General features: G+C 36.9%; 1 protein-coding gene across 2 annotated transcripts in view; it reads right to left on the bottom strand.

The window, feature by feature from the left end:
- CAAP1 (caspase activity and apoptosis inhibitor 1) overlaps positions 1-20,523 on the bottom strand; it is a 50,538-nt gene that overhangs the window by 16,136 nt on the left and 13,879 nt on the right. For both annotated transcript variants that reach the window (XM_081236970.1, XM_081236971.1), the window contains exon 5: positions 2,649-2,722. In XM_081236970.1, the coding sequence (XP_081093096.1) occupies positions 2,649-2,722 (74 nt within the window). The remainder of the gene's footprint in view (positions 1-2,648; positions 2,723-20,523) is intronic.

The following is a 20,523-nucleotide window of genomic DNA, read 5'->3' as shown; positions in this document are numbered from 1 at the left end:
GGAGAATTATGCTCTGTTTTTATTGAGCTAATAACTGTGAGCAAAAATAGAAAGTTACAGATAATATTAAATCAATTTTGAAAGTTCTGCATATTAAAAACAGACAATATTAGTTCATTTAAAATAAAGGCAATAATCTTTACTGAGCCTGTCAGGATTTGTTTTCTGGGGTACTTCACCTTCTTGGTTAACTCTAAGCAAGTTAGTTACTATCTGGTTCAGATTTCAGCTATACTAATATTTGTCTGTAAAAAGTTCTATATAATTGAATCTTCTAAATAACTTACGTTTATCCCATTATGCAACAAAATTTAAAATTTTAACCATTTCATAGGCATTTTTCTAAAAGACTTCACTTATTTCCCTGCTTTCTAAAAAGAGTTGAAATTTAATTTAACCATTTTCTACAAATTTAGTTACAGTATGAACATGAACTGCACTGCACAATGGTAACTGCTGTGCTTGGATCTCCTGTTTCCTCTCCTCTGCTTGCTGTCACTTACTGTTGACAGTGTGTTCTTGATGTTTCTGATGCTGAGGTGAGAACCCAAGAGTGTCTATAAAGGCTCCTGAGCATAAAAAACTAGGCTTTGTGGTATCTGGTTACTGAGTTATTTTTCTCTCCTTCTTCACCTCCATCGCTAATTTTCCAATGACTGAAGTTACCATAAAAAAAAAAAAAAAATCACAGCAAAATAGGCTGTTAGCACCAGGAAGGGGATTCTGAAGAGAGCTCCAGGTGCCTGAACACAGGAGCAGAAAAACCCCTTCCCTTGGAGGGCAGCACTGGCTAATTTGCACAATGAGGTCTCCATTCCTTTTTCCCTGGGAACTGGAATCAACCTGCCCATTCTAGATTTCTCTATCCTTTATATGGCATTCTTTTTTAAAATTTATTTTTCAGGATTTTTTTAACACCTTTATTGGAGTATAATTGCTTTACAATGTTGTGTTGGTTTCTGATGCAAAACAAAGTGAATCAGCTGTACGTATACATATAAGGCATTCTTCTCTCCACAGATAATTTAATAGCACAGTCTCCACACCTCCTGCTCATTAAATGCAAAGAACAGAACAAAGGCATAAACAATAGCAGTGCTGTCAAATTACACATGGGGCATAAGAGTTAAATGACCATGACTACATCATATGGAAACGATGTGTGCTTGGCATGTATTGATACACGACAAACAAATGTAAATAAAACTATGAATCTGAGTTTCTGTCTGTGGGGTGCTAAGAAGGAGTAAGGGCACAAAGATGCAATTTTGTCTGGCACTGGAATTCTCAAAATCATCAGAAATATTTATAAACACCAGAGTACGTAAGTTAGAATTATAGAAAATCTAGATTTTGTTCTCACTACATATAAACTGAAGGAATCACAAAATTAATTAATCAATGTTTTTCCTTTTTCTTTTTTTTAAATACACATTTTTTTTGTTTGTTTTTAATTTATTTAATTAATTTATTTATTTTTGAATGCATTGGGTCTTCGTTGCTGCATGCGGGCTTTCTCTTGTTGCAGCGAGCGGGGGCTACTCTTCATTGCGGTGTGCAGGCTTCTCATTATGGTGGCTTCTCTTGTTGCAGAGCACAGGCTCTAGGCACGTGGGCTTCAGTAGCTGTGGCACAAGAGCTCAGTAGTTGTGGCCTGCGGGCTCTAGAGAGCAGGCTCAGTAGTTGCGGTGCACGGGCTTAGTTGCTCTGCAGCATGTGGGATCTTCCGGGACCAGGGATCGAACCTGTGTCCCCTGCACTGGCAGGTGGACTCTTACCTACTGTGCCACCAGGGAAGTCCCTCCCTTTCTTAATTAAACATGAGTAGTACAGGCCATGGCTTAAAAAAAGAAATTCTGCCTAAGTAAACCGATGACCTGTTTCTCTCTACCAAATAAGTTCTTATGATTCAAGTTTTAGAGAAACTATTCTTAGCCATCAAAGACTAGTTGCCTACAAAATAAAAAACATAACCCTCTTGGCTGCAACAGATTCTCACTGCTCTGAAGTAATTTTTATCAGGAAAATGGAAAAATGTGAGGTAATCTTTGACTAACTAATAAAAATTTATTTTTACATTCAGTTTTCCCTACTAGGCATGAGAAAACAACAACAACAAAAAAAGACATCTAAAAGATTAGCTCTATTCATCTGCCTAGCTTGAATAAATAACAACTGCCATTTTACTTCTGTTAGCTGGTAATGTCAAAAATTACTGATTTATAGAAAATAATATATGAGGAAGAAAGTAAACAAGGATAAAATATCTAGCAAAAAAAAAGACAGAAAAAAGTTACTCTATAAAACTTTTTTCCCCATATACAACCCAAAGCTATCCAGTTAACATAGCTACAGTATCTTGGAGGTGAGAATATATAATAGATTACTGAATTAAAACTATTCAAAAATGACACCTTTCTGTTGGCATCTGTAACCATACAGCACTAAGACAGAACCACTCCAATGGCTAAAGGAGTCATGAAATAAAGGATGTATATCTTACTCTTGATCTTAGACTAAATAAACTATTTTGTTTCCCTATCTATAAAATGGGCGCAAACTGGAAGACTGTGAAAATTTATTATTGGTAAAATGCTTCTAATTTTCAGGTAAAATGTTACAGAAAAAGTTAAGTACGTGATCCATACCTTGTTTTAATTCCAAACCTTCAGGTTGCTTGTTCTCTCTCAGGGATGAAGTAGAATCTATACAGATGTCTTGTCTGAGGAATGAAAATAAATAAAAACAATTTTTTAAACATTATTCAATGAAATAATATTTACTGCTGAGGTTCCTAGAATTAAGTTATACACTTGAGAAGAGACACTGAATTCTTCTCAGCCCCCAGGGTACCAATCAGTACATTCTGGAAACTCAGAAACATGTATACAAGTGTCAGAAGCAGCAGCTATAAACTACTACCAATTTAAGTAGTATACTTTGTAAAATCAAGCGACAAACCTGGAATGAATACCGAGGTTAATTTTCTCTCCCTTCCAATACTCTGCAGGGTAGCTGATGGGAGAAATCATAACTCAAAGAAGAATCTAGTAATTTTTCAAGTTCAACTGTTAAATTTAATGGGCACTCTGGCATTCAAATTATTTTATATCCATCTAATTTCATACCTCAAATGCTTTGGTGTCTACAGGATGTGGAAAATACATATCTTATTTGTAATATACATATGTAATCAAAGTAAACGGATTATGTATAAGATCATGCCATAAAAAAAGTTCTTGATTCACTATTTCTGCAAAAGAGCTGTAAACTAAACTAATACTCTTTCTTAGAGAGCATTATACCATCATAATATTGATGTTACAAATATTTTACAGCAAAAGTCAAGACATTAATTATTGTAAATATTCAAAATAACTATTTTCTTTAAAATACATATCTATTACCTTCTGAGAATTTTTATACACACCCTAAGACTAACATACTAGAAATATCTAGGAAATTTTCGTATTCACAGAACTTTTTATATCCACTTAATAACAAATCCCTCAAATAACTAAAGGATAAAGACTTGTGATCATTTCTTTGAGAAGTTTACAATTTTCTTTACAGTCAACACATTTGGCACTTATAAGTTTGTTCTGTATTAAAACTTTACTAATGCAAGTACAAACTCAAATAGAAACTATGAAAATATTTAACTTGGTATTATGACATCTTAGAGATTTATAATTGAGATAGTTCCATTTTTTATCTTTCTTTCTGTCTAATGTCGCCTACTCAGATTTTATTCTTTCACCAGAATGACTAGCAGATCCCAAGGAAGATATCAACAACACACCCTGGTAATCTAGGGGCAGATTAAATGCCAATATACCACATTAAAAGCTTTGCAAAGGGGACTTCCCTGGTGGCACAGTGGTTAAGAATCTGCTTATCAATTCAGGGGACAAGGGTTCGATCCCTGGTCCAGGAAGATCCCACATGTCACGAAGCAACTAAGCCAGTGCGCCACAACTACTGAGCCTGCGCTCTAGAGTCCACGAGCCACAACTACTGAAGCCTGCGTGCCTAGTGCCCATGGCAAGAGAAGCCACTGCAACGAAGAGTAGCCCCCGCTCGCCGCCATGAAAGAAAGCCCAAGCACAGCAACGACGACCCAACGCAGCCAAAAAAAAGAGAGAAAAAAAAAAAAAAGCTTTGCAAAGAATAAAGTTAAAATATGCCACCTCAAGCCTTACGTCAAATTAGATTTTACCTACTGGGAACATTAATCTATTTTTAAGTATATTCCTTTACAGAAAATGTTTGTTTGCTCTTATACCTGAATGGCACTTATTTCTCTTCTAAACACATAGACCTAACTTTAAAAAAAAATGACCTGAACAAAAACATAATGTAACATCACCATTAAAAGGACCATGGGCATATGCAATACCTAATAAAGACACAAAATCACTCACGCAATAGTATAGCTGAGAATGTATAACCTATATCATGAGGAATCATCAGACAAACCGCAAGTGGAAATGAGTAATGTTCTATTAAAAAGAGGGAGGGGAGTTAAAGTCAATATTATAAAAGACAAAGAAAGGCTGTGGAAATATTCCAGGTTAAAGGAGGCTAAAGAGTCATGACAATTAAATGTTATAAGTGACTTGAGACTGCTCAACTGGAGGGGGAAAATATTATAAAGGATATTACTGAATCAAGTGACAAACAAAAATACTGATGGCAGATTGGATAAAAGTATCAATGTTAAATTTACTAAAGCTGAATTTACTGAAGTTAACAATATATTGTGGTTATATGAAAAAAAAATCACTATTTTAGGAAAAGTACAATGTAGTATTTAGAGGTAAAGTGTCATGATGTATGTAACTTAGCCTCAAATGTTTCAGAAGAAAATATACAAGTATATAAAGAGAAGGTGTGCAAATGGGACTAAGTGTTAATAATAGGTAAATCCACGTAAAGGATATATGTATGTTTCTTGTACTATTCTTATTCCTGCAACATTTTAATAATTCTGAAATTATTTCCAAATAAAAAATTTAAATTAATAATAATGTAGGGAAATACATTATTTTATGCATTATTTGATTTTCTCTGTGAAAGCTCCTTGAATCCCCTTCAAATAAAACTGGACCCCTCTATAAAGACTATCTGCCGTCATAAACAAATTTTTTTACTGCCCAAAGTGAATGTTTATAATGTTCTGTTTTCTTTTAAGTTGGATTTGATCAGGCTGTTGAAGAAAGTCACCAAAAAAAACTTCAGACAGTAGAGGCAGTACACCACCTTGTGGCTGAAAAGTGAAAAGCTAGATGCTTTTACATCAGTATCATCTGAAGCTGAAAAAATGTTCCAGAAAATAGTTTGGAATTTTAATTTTTCCAAGACATAGATTTGCAACTAAAATTATCATACACATTCAGAGTTCTGTAATGCAATTTAAAGATTTTCACTAAAGAGCATAAAAGGCAAGATGGAAACAAAAAAGGAAATGTCTTAAAGTGTAAGAAAATTATGTCTCCCCCAACATAATAAAACATACTAAGTGTCAGAGTTAGGAAAACTAAAGGAATTCCAATTTATATTTAAATGACATTTAAATATTTCTATCAAACGCTTTAAAACCATATAAGAATTTTATAACAACTGGACAGAGAAGAGGTGAAGAGAAAAAAGGGGGGAGGGAAGGAACACACTAAAAAATCTGGCTTGGGTTAAGAATCTTGTGATGCTTTTTGTAGTCTTTTCCATTAAGAAAAATAAAAGCCAGTTTTTATTTCCCCAATTCTCTTCTCCCATTTGCAATGCTCCTTAAAGCACCTTAATTTACAATCTTGGCCTTGAATTATAAAAGAGCCCTATATCTATCCTTGGGATTTAAGTACTCAAACCAACATCAGTCCAACTTTCTTTCTTTTACTCCAAATATGGTTCTACACTTGATGTTTTCTTATAACTCCAATGAATTTGTTTTTTAAAATCAGAGTAATACACTGGGGAGATCTGTAGGACTTAATCAAGAACAACCACACATGTGAATTACTATTAAAATATATTGCTAAACAGAAAAAAAAAATCAATTTCTTGTCCAAAAGAAAAATACTGGGAAGAGACCTCAACAGAAGGATAAAGAGAGAAACAAACCAGAAGGATTCCTCCCATTTTGGAAAAAGTCAGCTAACAAAGAATCAGGCAAACTGGCCTAACGACAGATATAACCCTTGGTTCTCTCCACTATCCTGGGAGTAAAACTAGAGGCTGAATGATGCCAGCTTATCATGTTATGAGCTTTCTACTATTAAAAATAAGAGACAGGCAAAGAAACTAGAGGAGCCAAAACAATTTTGAAAAAGAATAACCAAGTTTAAGGATGCACACTATCACATTTCAAAAGTAAAAAGCTACAGTAACCAAGATAGTAATGGTATTAGAGAAAGGATAAACATCTGGATTAATAAAACAGAATAGAGTACAGAAACAGATCTAACACATATATGGTCAATAGTTTAAAACAACAACATAAATGTGTATCACAGTTTTGTAGGTCAGAAGTCTGGGAGGGGTCTCACTGGACTAAAACCAAGGTGTCCACAGGCTGCACTCTTTTCTGGAGACTCTAGGGGAGAATTCATTTCCTGCTCATTTGGATTGTTGGCATAAATTTGTTCCCTGAGATGGTAGGGCCAAAATCCCTGTTGCCTTGCTGCTTACCCAGCTTCCAGTCAAGGTCTTCTCATGTCACATCTCTCTGACCTACTCTTCTGTCTTCCTCTTCCACTTTTAATAACTCAGTGTGATGAGACTGGGATAAGCTGGATAATCCAGGATAATCTCCCCATCTCAAAGTCCTTAACCTTAACCAAATCTGCAAAGTCCCTCTTCTCAATATATAAAGTAACTCATTCTTAAGTTCTGGAGATTAGAGTCATTCTTCTGCCTACTATATTATCTGAACTGAAGAATGGATAAACAAACTGTGGTTCACCCACGCAACGGAATACCAACTACTCAGCAAGGAAAAGGAAGAAACTACTTACCTACACAGCAACATAAGTGAATCTCAAATGCATTATGCTAAGTGAAAGAAGCCTATATACTGTATTTATCTATATGACATTCTGGAAAAAGAAAAAGTGTGAGGACATAAATCAGGTTGTCAAGGGTTGGACATAGGAGAAGGACTGGACTACAAAGAGCCATGGGGGAAATTCTGGGTATGACGGAACAGGTTTATATTGTGGCTGTGATGGTAGATAAATTTGTCCAAACCCGCATAACTATATAGTAAAACAAACAACAAAAAAAACCTAAATTACACTTTTATCTAAATTACATTTTTAATATTTTTGTATCTAAATTACACTTTTAATATTTTTTAAGTTGGGGTACCACGAAGTCTTAGAACAAGGTCAGAAAAATGAAATCACCTAGTGCTCAAATGTAACCCTCAAACACTATGGAATGGAGCAAAACAATCTTTCTCAAAGGGCCTTTCCAAACAGCAAATAAATTCACATCTCTAGTGTTTCCCTAAGCAAGCTCATTCCTCACGATAGCAAAATTTAACCCTTGTTTCCATTTCCTTTCCCCAAATAACATAATTCCAAAAATCAGTTACCATACTCGTTTCTCTGATCCATGATTCTCTAAGAATTCATTCTATAAACTGCCCCCCACAACTCCAAGTTTTTGTAAATAAGTGAATTCTCTAAATGGGGGCTCTAATCTATATAAAAGCGACTAAAGGGAATCACAGAGGTTCTCTTCTTTGTTCTATCCCTATATTCCTGCTTTCAAGCCTTTTCCAGTTTTAAAAATTGTATGAGATCACTTTATAAGTGCTTTATTTAAAGGTGCACAAGTAGGATGTGCAAATATCCTACTACTTTGAATGTGGAGTCCTATCTAAGCATAAAGTCGCAATACTGTCAATGATTAGTAGTACTTTCTATGAAGGTTTTCTGAAAAATGTATTCTGTTATTTCTGATAAACTTATTATACAGAATAGTCTAAGTATTACAGCTAATTTAGAAGGACACAAGAACATAAGTGGGGTATAGATAACCAATTTATTACCCTTTACCAGCCAAAAAGCACACAGTCAAGTCCTTTATAATACATATACTATGTCTAAAAGAATTTAGCATACAGAGTAATGGCAGTTTAATAAATTGATCTCATCTGTGAAAAAAAATCCTTTTATGCTTTAAAATATGTATACAATAGTTTTCTCTTAATTTAAACTATGTTTGTAATAAATGAAAAAGACACTTGTACGCAATAAATTGTTTTTAAAAAGCAATAACAGTAAAGAATAATAATTAAAAAATCAAATGAATTCTTTTGCTTTCTTTAGGCTTTCATAAAAGGAATTTGGGGAAGGGAATCCTCAATACTCATCAATGTAAAGTGGAATTTTAAGAACAGTGATTGTGTGACTCAAAGTAAAAATTCAGTGATTCAAAGTAAAAATTCTAAAGCAAATACAGCAACATTTTTTTCAATGCACTTCAACAAGTACTATTCTAAGCACTTTACAATCTTTTCCCATTTAATCCTCATCACAATCCTATGAGTGGGTACTGATATTACCCCTATTCTCCAAACAAGGAAATTCAGGCCCAGAGAGGTAAACTAACTTGCCAAAGGTCAGAGAGATAGTAAGCTGTGGAGTTCTGCTGCTAAAAATGCAGGCAGTTTAACTCTAGAACCTTCATTCTTTACATTTATGCAGACTTTCTCCTACTTAAAGAAGTAGTTCTCCAAGTGGTAGTATTAGAAATTATACGTAGCCATCATCTACATCTCAAAGTATCAGGTCAGTTTTCATTCAAAATTTGACCCCAAGACCTCATAAGAAAATACTTCTTTCTACTGGAAAAACTAAGATATGCTATTAAATCGTCAAGACAGAATTATTATTTTACATTGGAAAATTTCAATGAAAAGACAGACATGAGCAAATACAACTGGTAACCAAAATAAATTCCAAATGAATCAAAGATTTAAACATTTAAAAAAACCGTAAAGTATTAAGAGAAAGTATGAAAAATACTTTTTATAATTTCAGAATAGAGAACTTTTGTAAATATAAAACCCAGAAACCATAAGATTGATAAAATCAGACTACATAAACATGAAATATTTATGCATGTGCAAAAAAACAATAAAAGCCATAAACAAAGTAAAAAAAAAAAAAAGAAAAAAGAAAAAAGAAAAAAATTGCAACCCACATCACAAACAACGGACTAAAAAGACCAGAGGGGACTTCCCTGGTGGCGCAGTGGTTAAGAATCCTCCTGCCAATGCAGGGGACATGGGTTCAATCCCTGGTCCAGGAAGATCCCACATGCGGTGGAGCAACTAAGCCCATGTGCCACAACTACCGAGCCTGCACTCTAGAGCCCGCAAGCCACAACTACTGAGGCCGCATACCGCAACTACTGAGACTGCATGCTGCAACTACTGAAACCTGTGTGCCTAGAGCCCATGCTCTGCAACAAGAGAAGCCACAGCAAAGAGAAGCCTGTGCACTGCAGTGAAGGGTAGACCCCGCTTGCCGCAACTAGAGAAAGCCCGTGCACCCCAACAAAGACCCAGTGCGCCCAAAACAAATAATAATAATAATAAAACAAATTAATTTTTTTAAAAAAGACCAAAGCCCTCTACCTACATACACACACAAGGTAAACAAAAACGACAAAGCTCACAGAAAAAGGAAATTAAAATAGCTTTGTACTATATGGAAAGACAGTCAATTTCACTCAGAGAATATAAATTAAAATTCCAATGAGATATCCTTTTATACCTATCAGATGAACAAAGATCAAAATGTTAGATAACATTATATTAGCTAAAGTATATGAAAACATGTATTCCACATTTTGGGGGAGGGGTATATATTGGTTTAAACTCTGAAAGCCAATTAGGCAGTATCTATTAAAATTTCAAATGCCCAAACATCTGATCCAACAATTAACTTATAGGGCTTTATATAATCACAGAAGAACAAGATTACTTACATATAGAGGTACTCATATCATATGCAGTAACAGAAGACAGTAAACACTTAAATGTCCAGAAGAACAAGATTACTTACATACAGAGATATTCATCATATGCAGTAACAGAAGACAGTAAACACTTAAATGTCCAGACTTTTGCTACATTCAACAATGGAATAGTATACAGGGGTGTGTGTGTGTGTATGAAGCCTTATATGCACTAGGTAGAACAAAATCCAAAAAAGTCATACTATTAAATGGAAACAATTAAACAAAAAAAGGTATGGAACAGTTTGCACAGTATGCTACCATTTGTGTGACAAGAAAAACTATACATACACTTATACATTTGTAAATGTATACAATTTCTCTGGGAGGATACACAAGAAACTGGTTTACTGTGGTTGCCTACAGGAAGGGATTCAGAATGGGGAACAGAAAAAATAGTGAGACTTATTTTCACTATATACTTTTTTTTTTTTTTTTTTTTGCGGTACGCGGGCCTCTCACTGTTGTGGCCTCTCCCGTTGCAGAGCACAGGCTCCGGACGCACAGGCTCAGCAGCCATGGCTCACGGGCCTAGCCGCTCCACGGCATGTGGGATCTTCCCGGACCGGGGCACGAACCCGTGTCCCCTGCATCGGCAGGTGGACTCTCAACCACTGAGCCACCAGGGAAGCCCCACTATATACTTTTTAAAATGTTATACTATGTGCATACATTTACCATTCAAATAAATAAGCTGTTAAATAACACACACAAGATATATGGCTATGTGGGAAAATGTCCTTATTTACTGAAAATTCAAACATAAATATGTAGAATCAACTTACAGTACTTCAAGAAAATAGATAAAATAAATATGGAAAACTGTAATAATTGTTAGACCTAGGCAATAGTTATCTGGGGGTTTCATTATACTGTTCTCTCTACTTTTCTATACACTTGACACTTTTCGTAATAAAAAAAATAAACACAAGAACAACCTAATACAGTGAACTCCCTTTTGTCTAATTCGGACAAGATGGTATCACTTAACTGAAAATAAGAAATATTTTATTAACACAGGGAAACACTTTTAAAATTTACATATAGAAGGAGCTTCAAGATGGCGGAAGAGTAAGACGCGGAGATCACCTTCCTCCCCACAAATACATCAGAAATACATCTACACGTGGAACAACTCCTACAGAACACCTACTGAACGCTGGCACAAAACCTCAGACATCCCAAAAGGCAAGAAACTCCCCACGTACCTGGGTAGGGCAAAAGAAAAAAGAAAAAACAGAGACAAAAGAATCGGGATGGGACCTGCACCAGTGGGAGGGAGCTGTGAAGGAGAAAAGGTTTCCACACACTAGGAAGGCCCTTCAATGGCGGAGACTGCGGGTGGCGGAGGGGGGAAGCTTCCGAGCCACGGAGAAGAGCACAGCAACAGGGGTGCGGAGGGCAAAGCGGAGAGATTCCCGCACAGAGGATCGGTGCCGACCAGCACTCACCAGCCCGAGGCTTGTCTGCTCACCCCTCGGGGCGGGCGGGGGCGGAAGCTGAGACTTGGGCTTCAGAGGTCGGATCCCTGGGAGAGGACTGGGGTTGGGTGCGTGAACACAGCCTGAAGGGGGCCAATGCGCCACAGCTAGCTGGGAGGGAGTCCGGGAAAAGTCCAGAGCTGCAGAAGAGGCAAGAGACTTTTTCTGGCCTCTTTGTTTCCTGGTGCGCAAGGAGAGGGGATTAAGAGTGCTGCTTAAAGGAGCTCCAGAGACGGGTGTGAGCCGCAGCTATCAGTGCGGACCCCAGAGACAGGCAATGGACGCTAAGACTGCTGCTGCTGCCATGAAGAAGCCTATGTGCAAGCACAGGTCACTCTCCACACCTCCCTTCTGGGGAGCCTGTGCAGCCCGCCACTGTCAGGGTCCCGTGATCCAGGGACAACTTCCCCGGGAGAACACACGGTGCGCCTCAGGCTGGTGCAACGTCACGCCGGCCTCTGCCGCTGTAGGCTCGCCCCGCATCAGTACCCCTCCCTCCCCCCTGTCTGAGTGAGCCAGAGCTGCCGAATCAGCTGCTCCTTTAACCCCGTCCTGTGTAAGCAAAGAATAGACGCCCACAGGCGACCTACACGCAGAAGCAGGTCCAAATCCAAAGCTGAACCCCAGGAGCTGTGCAAACAAAGAAGGGAAAGGGAAATTTCTTCCAGCAGCCTCAGAAGCAGAGGATTAAATCTCCAAAATCAATTTGATGCACCCTGCCTCTGTGGAATACCTGAATAGACAACAAATCATCCCAAATTGAGGAGGTGGACTTTGGGAGCAAAGATATAACATTTCCCCCCCCTTTTTCTACTTTTGTGAGTGTGTATGCTTCTGTGTGTGATTCTGTCTGTATAGCTTTGCTTTTACCATTTGTCCTAGGGTTCTGTCTGTTTTTTGAGTGTGTTTGCTTTTTTTAACTTTTTACAGCTTTTTTCTTAATAATTATTTTTTATTTTAATAACTTTATTTTACTTTATTTTATCTTCTTTCTACTTTTTCTCCCTTTTATTCTGAGCCGTGTGGATGAAAGGCTCTTGGTGCTCCAGCCAGGCGTCAGGGCTGTGCCTCTGAGGTGGGAGACCCAAGTTCAGGACACTTGTCCACAAGAGACCTCCCAGCCACACGTAATATCAAACGGTGAAAATCTCCCAGAGATCTCCATCTCCACGCCAAGACCCAGATTCACTCAACGACCAGCAAGCTACAGTGTTGGACACACTATGCCAAACAACTAGCAAGACAGGAACACAACCCCATCCATTAGCAGAGAGGTTGCCTAAAATCATAAGGTCACAGACACCCCAAAACACACCACCAGACGTGGACCTGCCCACCAGAAAGACAAGATCCAGCCTCATCAACCAGGACACAGGCACTAGTCTCCTCCACCAGGAAGCCTACACAACCCAGTGAACCAACCTTAGCCACCGGGGACAGACATCAAAAGCAATGGGAACTACAAACCTGCAGCCTGCAAAAAGGAGACCCCAAACACAGTAACTTAAGCAAAATGAAAAGACAGAAAAACACACAGCAGATGAAGGAGCAAGGTAAAAACCCACCAGACCTAACAAATGAAGAGGAAATAGGCAGTATACCTGAAAAAGAATTGAGAATAATGATAGGAAAGATGATCCAAAATTTTGGATATAGAATAGAGAAAATACAAGAAAAGTTTAACAAGGACCTAGAAGAACTAAAGAGCAAACAAACAATGATGACCAACACAATAAATGAAATTAAAAATTCTCTAGAAGGGATCTATAGCAGAATAACTGAGGCAGAAGAACGGATACGTGACCTGGAAGATAAAATACTGGAAATAACTAGTGCAGAGCAGAATAAAGAAAAAAGAATAAAAAGAATTGAGCACAGTCTCAGAGACCTCTGGGACAATATTAAATGCACCAACATGCGACTTATACGGGTCCCAGTAGAAGAAGAGAAAAAGAAAGGGACTGAGAAAATATGTGAAGAAATTATAGTTGAAAACTTCCCTAATATGGGAAAGGAAATAATTAATCAACTCCAGGAAGCATAGAGAGTCCCATACAGGATAAATCTAAGGAGAAACACGGCAAGACACATATTAATCAAACTAGCAAAAATTAAATACAAAGAAAAATATTAAAAGCAGCAAGGGAAAAGCAACAAATAACACACAAGGGATTCCCCATAAGGTTAACAGCTGATCTTTCAGCAGAAACTCTGCAAGCCAGAAGGGAGTGGCAGGACATATTTAAAGTGATGAAAGGGAAAAACCTACAACCAAGATTACTCTACCCAGCAAGGATCTCATTCAGATTTGAGGGAGAAATTAAAATCTTTACAGACAAGCAACAGCTAAGAGAATTCAGCACCACCAAACCACCTTGAAAACAAATGCTAAAGGACCTTCTCTACCCAGGAAACACAAGAGAAGGAAAAGGCCTACAATAACAAACCCAAAACAATTAAGAAAATGGTAATAGGAACATACATATAGATAATTACCTTAAATGTAAATGGATTAAATGCTCCAACCAAAAGACACAGACTGACTGAATGGATACAAAAATAAGACCAGTATATATGCTGTCTACAAGAGACCCACTTCAGACCTAGGGACACATACCGACTGAAAGTGAGGGGATGGAAAAAGATATTCCATGCAAATGGAAATCAAAAGAAAGCTGGAGTAGCAATTCTCACATCAGACAAAATAGACTTTAAAATAAAGACTACTACAAGAGACAAAGGACACTACAAAATGATCAAGGGATCGATCCAAGAAGAAGATATAACAATTATAAATATTTATGCACCAAACATAGGAGCACCTCAATACATAAGGCAAATACTAACAGCCATAAAAGGGGAAATTGACAGTAACACAATCATAGTAGGGGACTTTAACACCCCACTTTCACCAATGGACAGATCATCCAAAATGAAAATAAATAAGGAATCACAAGCTTTAAATGATACATTAAACAAGATGGACTTAATTGATATTTATAGGACATTCCATCCAAAAACAACAGAATACACATTCTTCTCAAGTGCTCATGGAACATTCTCCAGGATAGACCATATCTTGGGTCACAAATCAAGGCTTTGTAAAATTAAGAAAATTGAAATCATATCAAGTATCTTTTCCAACCACAATGCTATGAGACTAGATATCAATTACAGGAAAAGAGCTGTAAAAGATACAAACACATAAGGGCTAAACAATACACTACTTAATAACCAAGAGATCACTGATGAAATCAAAGAGGAAATCAAAAAATATCTAGAAACAAATGACAATGAAAACACGACAACACAAAACGTATGGGATGCAGCAAAAGCAGTTTTAAGAGGGAAGTTTACAGCAATACAATACTACCTTAAGAAACAAGAAACATCTCAAATAAACAACCTAACCTTACACCTAAAGCAATTAGAGAAAGAAGAACAAAAAAACCCCAAAGTTAGCAGAAGGAAAGAAATCATAAAGATCAGATCAGAAATAAATGAAAAAGAAATGAAGGAAATGATAGCAAATATCAATAAAACTAAAAGCTGTTTTTTTGAGGAGATAAACAAAATTGGCAAACCATTAGGCAGACTCATCAAGAAAAAAAGGGAGAAGACTCAAATCAATAGAATTAGAAATGAAAAAGTAGAAGTAACAACTTACACTGCAGAAATACAAAAGATCATGAGAGATTACTACAAGCAACTCTATGCCAATAAAATGGACAACCTGGAAGAAATGGACAAATTCTTAGAAAGCTGTAACCTTCCGAGACTGAACCAGGAAGAAACAGAAAATATGAACAGACCAATCACAAGCACTGAAATTCAAAGTGTGATTAAAAATCTACCAACAAACAAAGGCCCAGGACCAGATGGCTTCACAGGCGAATTCTATCAAACATTTAGAGAAGAGCTAACACCTATCCTTCTCAAACTCCTCCAATATATAGCAGGGGGAGGAACACTCCCAAACTCATTCTACGAGGCCACCATCACTCTGATAACAAAACCAGAGAAAGATGTCACAAAGAAAGAAAACTACAGGCCAATATCACTGATGAACATAGATGCAAAAATCCTCAACAAAATACTAGCAAACAGAATCCAACAGCACATTAAAAGGATCATACACCATGATCAAGTGGGGTTTATCCCATGAATGCAAGGATTCTTCAATATATGCAAATCAATCAATGTGATACACCATATTAACAAATTGAAGGAGAAAAACCATATGATCATCTCAACAGATGCAGAGAAATCTTTTGACAAAATTCAACACCCATTTATGATAAAAACCTTCCAGAAAGTAGGCATGGAGGGAACTTTCCTCAACATAATAAAGGCCATATATGACAAACCCACAGCCAACATTGTCCTTAACGGTGAAAAACTGAAACCATTTCCACTAAGATCAGGAACAAGACAAGGTTCCCTCTCTATTTTTTTTTTTTTTTTTGCGGTACGCGGTCCTCTCACTGCTGTGGCCTCCCTCGTTGCAGAGCGCAGGCTCCGGACACGTAGACTCAGCGGCCATGGCTCACGGGCCTAGCCACTCTGCGGCATGTGGGATCTTCCCGGACAGGGGCACGAACCCATGTCCCCTGCATCGGCAGGCGGACTCTCGACCACTGTGCCACCAGGGAAGCCCTCACCACTATTATTCAACATAGTTTTGGACGTTTCAGCCACAGCAATCAGAGAAGAAAAAGAAATAAAAGGAACCCAAATCGTAAAAGAAGAAGTAAAACTGTCACTGTTTGCAGATGACATGATACTATATAGCGAAAATCCTAAAGATGTGCCCAGAAAACTATTAGAGCTAATCAATGAATTTGGCAAAGTTGCAGGATACAAAATTAATGCACAGAAATCTCTAGCATTCCTATACACTAATGATGAAAAATCTGAAAGTGAAATTAAGAAAAAACTCCCATTTACCACTACAACAAAAAGAATAAAATATCTAGGAATAAACCTACCTAAGGAGTCAAAAGACCTGTATGCAGAAGATTATAAGACACTGATGAAAGAAATTAAAGATGATACAAATAGATGGAGTGATATACCATGTTGTTGGATTGGAAGAATCAACATTGTGAAAATGACTCTACTACCCAAAGCAATCTACAGATTCAATGCAATCCCTATCCAACTACCAATGGCATTTTTCACAGAACTAGAATAAAAAATTTCACAATTCGTATGGAAACACAATAGACCCTGAATAGCCAAAGCAATCTTGAGAAAGAAAAACGGAGCTGGAGGAATCAGGCTCCCTGACTTCGGACTATTCTACAAAGCTACAGTAATCAAGACAGTATGGTATTGGCACAAAAACAGAAATATAGATCAATGGAACAGGATAGAAAGCCCAGAGATAAACCCACGCACATATGGTCACCTTATGTTTGATAAAGGAGGCAAGAATATACAGTGGAGAAAAGAAAGCCTCTTCAGTAAGTGGTGCTGGGAAAACTGGACAGCTACATGTAAAAGTATGAAATTAGAACACTCCCTAACACAAAAATAAACTCAAAATGGATTAAAGACCTAAATGTAAGGCCAGACACTATCAAAGTCCTAGAGGAAAACATAGACAGAACACTCTATGACATAAATCACAGCAAGATCCTTTTTGACCCACCTCCTAGAGAAATGGAAATTAAAACAAAAATAAATAAATGGGACCTAATGAAACTTCAAAGCTTTTGCACAGCAAAGGAAACCATAAACAAGATGAAAACACAACCCTCAGAATGGGAGAAAATATTTGCAAATGAAGTACCTGACAAGGATTAACCTCCAAAATTTACAAGCAGCTCATGCAGCTCAATATCAAAAAAACAAACAACCCAATCCAAAAATGGCCAGAAGACCTAAATAGACATTTCTCCAAAGAAGATAACAGATTGCCAACAAACACATGAAAGAATGCTCAACATCATTAATCATTAGAGAAATGCAAATCAAAACTACAATGAGATATAATCTCACACCGGTCAGAATGGCCATCATCAAAAAATCTACAAACAATAAGTGCTCGAGAGGGTGTGGAGAAAAGAGAACCCTCTTGCACTGTTGGTGGGAATGTAAATTGATACAGCCACTATGGAGAACAGTATGGAGGTTCCGTAAAAAACTACAAATAGAACTTCTATACGACCCAGCAATCCCACTACTGGGCATATACCCTGAGAAAACCATAATTCAAAAAGAGTCATGTACCAAAATGTTCATTGCAGCTCTATTTACAATAGCCAGGACATGGAAGCAACCTAAGTGTCATCAACAGATGAATGGATAAAGAAGATGTGGCACATATATACATTGGAATATTACTCAGCCATAAAAAGAAACGAAATTGAGTTATTTGTAATGAGGTGGATGGACCTAGAGTCTGTCATGCAAAGTGAAGTAAGTCAGAGAAAAACAAATACCATATGCTAACACATATATAAGGAATCTTATGGGAAAAAAATGGTCATGAAGAACCTAGGGGCAAGACGGGAATAAAGACACAGACCTACTACAGAATGGACTTGAGGATATGGGGAGGGGGAATGGTAAGCTGTGTCAGTGAGAGAGTGGCATGGACATATATACACTGCCAAATGTAAAATAGATAGCTAGTGGGAAGCAGCCGCATAGCACAGGGAGATTAGCTCAGGGAGATTAGCTTGGTGCTTTGTGACCATCTAGAAGGGTGGGATAGGGAGGGTGGGAGGGAGGGAGCCACAAGAGGGAAGAGATATGGTGATATATGTATATGTATAACTGATTCAGTTTGTTATAAAGCAGAAACTAACATACCATTGTAAAGCAATTATACTCCAATAAAGATGTTAAAAAAGAAAAAAGTTACATATATAATTTAAGCTTTTTAGGTTAACATAAAATAGAAATGTATCTTCATTCATCAGTCTTTGGATATGAAGCCTTATCTTTGATATGAATCCATGGGAAAGAGTTCAGGCTCATCCTACTCATATAAGCCATTGACTGCATCTCTACTTTTGGCTTATTTAAAGCACAAAAATGTGAGTGCAGAAAAAAATAACCCTTTTTATTTATACAGTGCTGCCCAAACTTTTACCATTGTTATCCCACAGCTAAAAACAACTGCAGTTTGAGTTTTTCCAAAGCATTCAGCGTGATCAAATAATCTTTTTATACTGATATTTCACCTGTTTTTGCATATAACTATATTGTAATACTACAGTAACTGCACTGGAAACAAATACAAGTGACTCTTGGTAAGCAAAAACTTCAAATGGTGGGAGAAGTGCACCAGCGAATTAAAGAATAATCATTAACAACCAGTTTAGTGCTCTTAACATCAGTGAATTTATTTTTCAAGTGAAATGGAAAAGACAGTTAATACAAAGAATCAGATAAGTGATTAAGAAAATCTTAATTTTTTTTTAAAAAGTGATATGGGAAGAGCAGAGAAAAGGAAAACTACCTGCTTACATCTAATCTAGTGCTTGAGCAGCAAGATGAGGCATTAAAACGACTGATGGGAAAACAACAACAGATACAGTTTAAAAATCAGCTTTCTGTAACACAAAGAAAGATTTTGTGTGTGTGTAGACAGTTACAAAACCAGAAAATCCTCCCCAAGACCCTCAAAATTCCCCAATGGAAAACACAGTTGCAATTCAAATGAAGAGCCTATCTAAGACCTCTGAGAAGCTCAGGCCCTCCCATTCCAAGGAATGTTCTAAAGACTCTAGAGAGGAGCCTATCTGCTAAATATTTAAAAAGAACTGGGTCAAGATCTGCTTCAAAGTTAGCAAGTTGAAAGGAGGTGTTAAAATAATATGGGAGGAAACATAGTGGGTGATAGGTATTCAAGGGTTCATCGTACACTGAAATTTTTCATAATAGAGTTAAAACAAACAAATAACTGTTACAAAACCACCTCATACATTCCAGAGTGGGTTATGTGAGTTAGATGAATCACAGGTCAATTTGTGAAGGTATGATTCCTAATAAGCCCGGGTCTAGGGTCTACCTGAGGCCTATTTTTGTATCTATTGATAAAAATGCTTACTTAATTATGTACTGTAGATTTATGCTGCCCATTAATTCAATGCTCCAGAGCACTCTAAATTTTACTCAAATGCTTTATTCCTTTGAAGCTTAATAATAGCAGTTTATGATGGATTCTTTTATTCCCAACAAGTTTAGTTTTACTGACACTTACTGAGAGTTCAGCATTTGGCTGAGTACTATTGCCCCTTTGAAAGTTACTTATACATACATGATCCAAGGAGTGCGTTGCTTGAATTGGAACAAATCAGACTCAGTACTCTAATGCCAACTGAGCTGAACCCACAAGACAGCTATAACTCATCAAAAAGGACATGAATGCTTCTTCCTTACTAAAAACAAAAGAAAAACTAACGCTTTTTATTCAACTAACAAACGGCATCAGAGTTCTACCACATATCACTATTAGGGTTGTTGTTCAAATTATATGTATTACCTAAGAGCTCTGAGGCCTGTTCAGGAGTATCTTACTTTTTCAGAAAGTTAATCACCCAAAACTAGAATTTGATAATAACTAATTTGAACATGCCCATCCTCTAAGGAGCAGTGACTAGGATCAATAGTTCCAGAACACTCCTATAGAACCTACTTTGCAGTATATCTTAGTTTGAGAATCTCGATGTTTAAATTCCTTTGCCTTCTAGAACTGGGATATTATCTCATCACTGCTTATTATCCATAGAGAAATACAACTTCATTTCCACTGACATCTCCCTCAGTATCATTCACTAAAAGCATATTAATTTAAAATTCATAAAGGTATTTATTAAATCAATTCTAAAACATTGTTAAGATTTCCCTAAAGTGTTTGTATTTTTATTCTTTTTATTTAAAACCTCAATCCTGATTACTTTATTGCACTATTCAAGACTTAAATTTCATTACAAACATATTCTTAGGGTGCAATCATCTCACATTATAGGCCAAGCTAATACCTGTTCTCATTTTTAGT

This window comes from Mesoplodon bidens (assembly GCF_964165515.1).
Source record: "Mesoplodon bidens genome assembly, chromosome: 6".
In the NCBI taxonomy this organism is placed as follows: domain Eukaryota; kingdom Metazoa; phylum Chordata; class Mammalia; order Artiodactyla; family Ziphiidae; genus Mesoplodon; species Mesoplodon bidens.
This window is presented reverse-complemented; position numbering and strand designations above follow the sequence as displayed.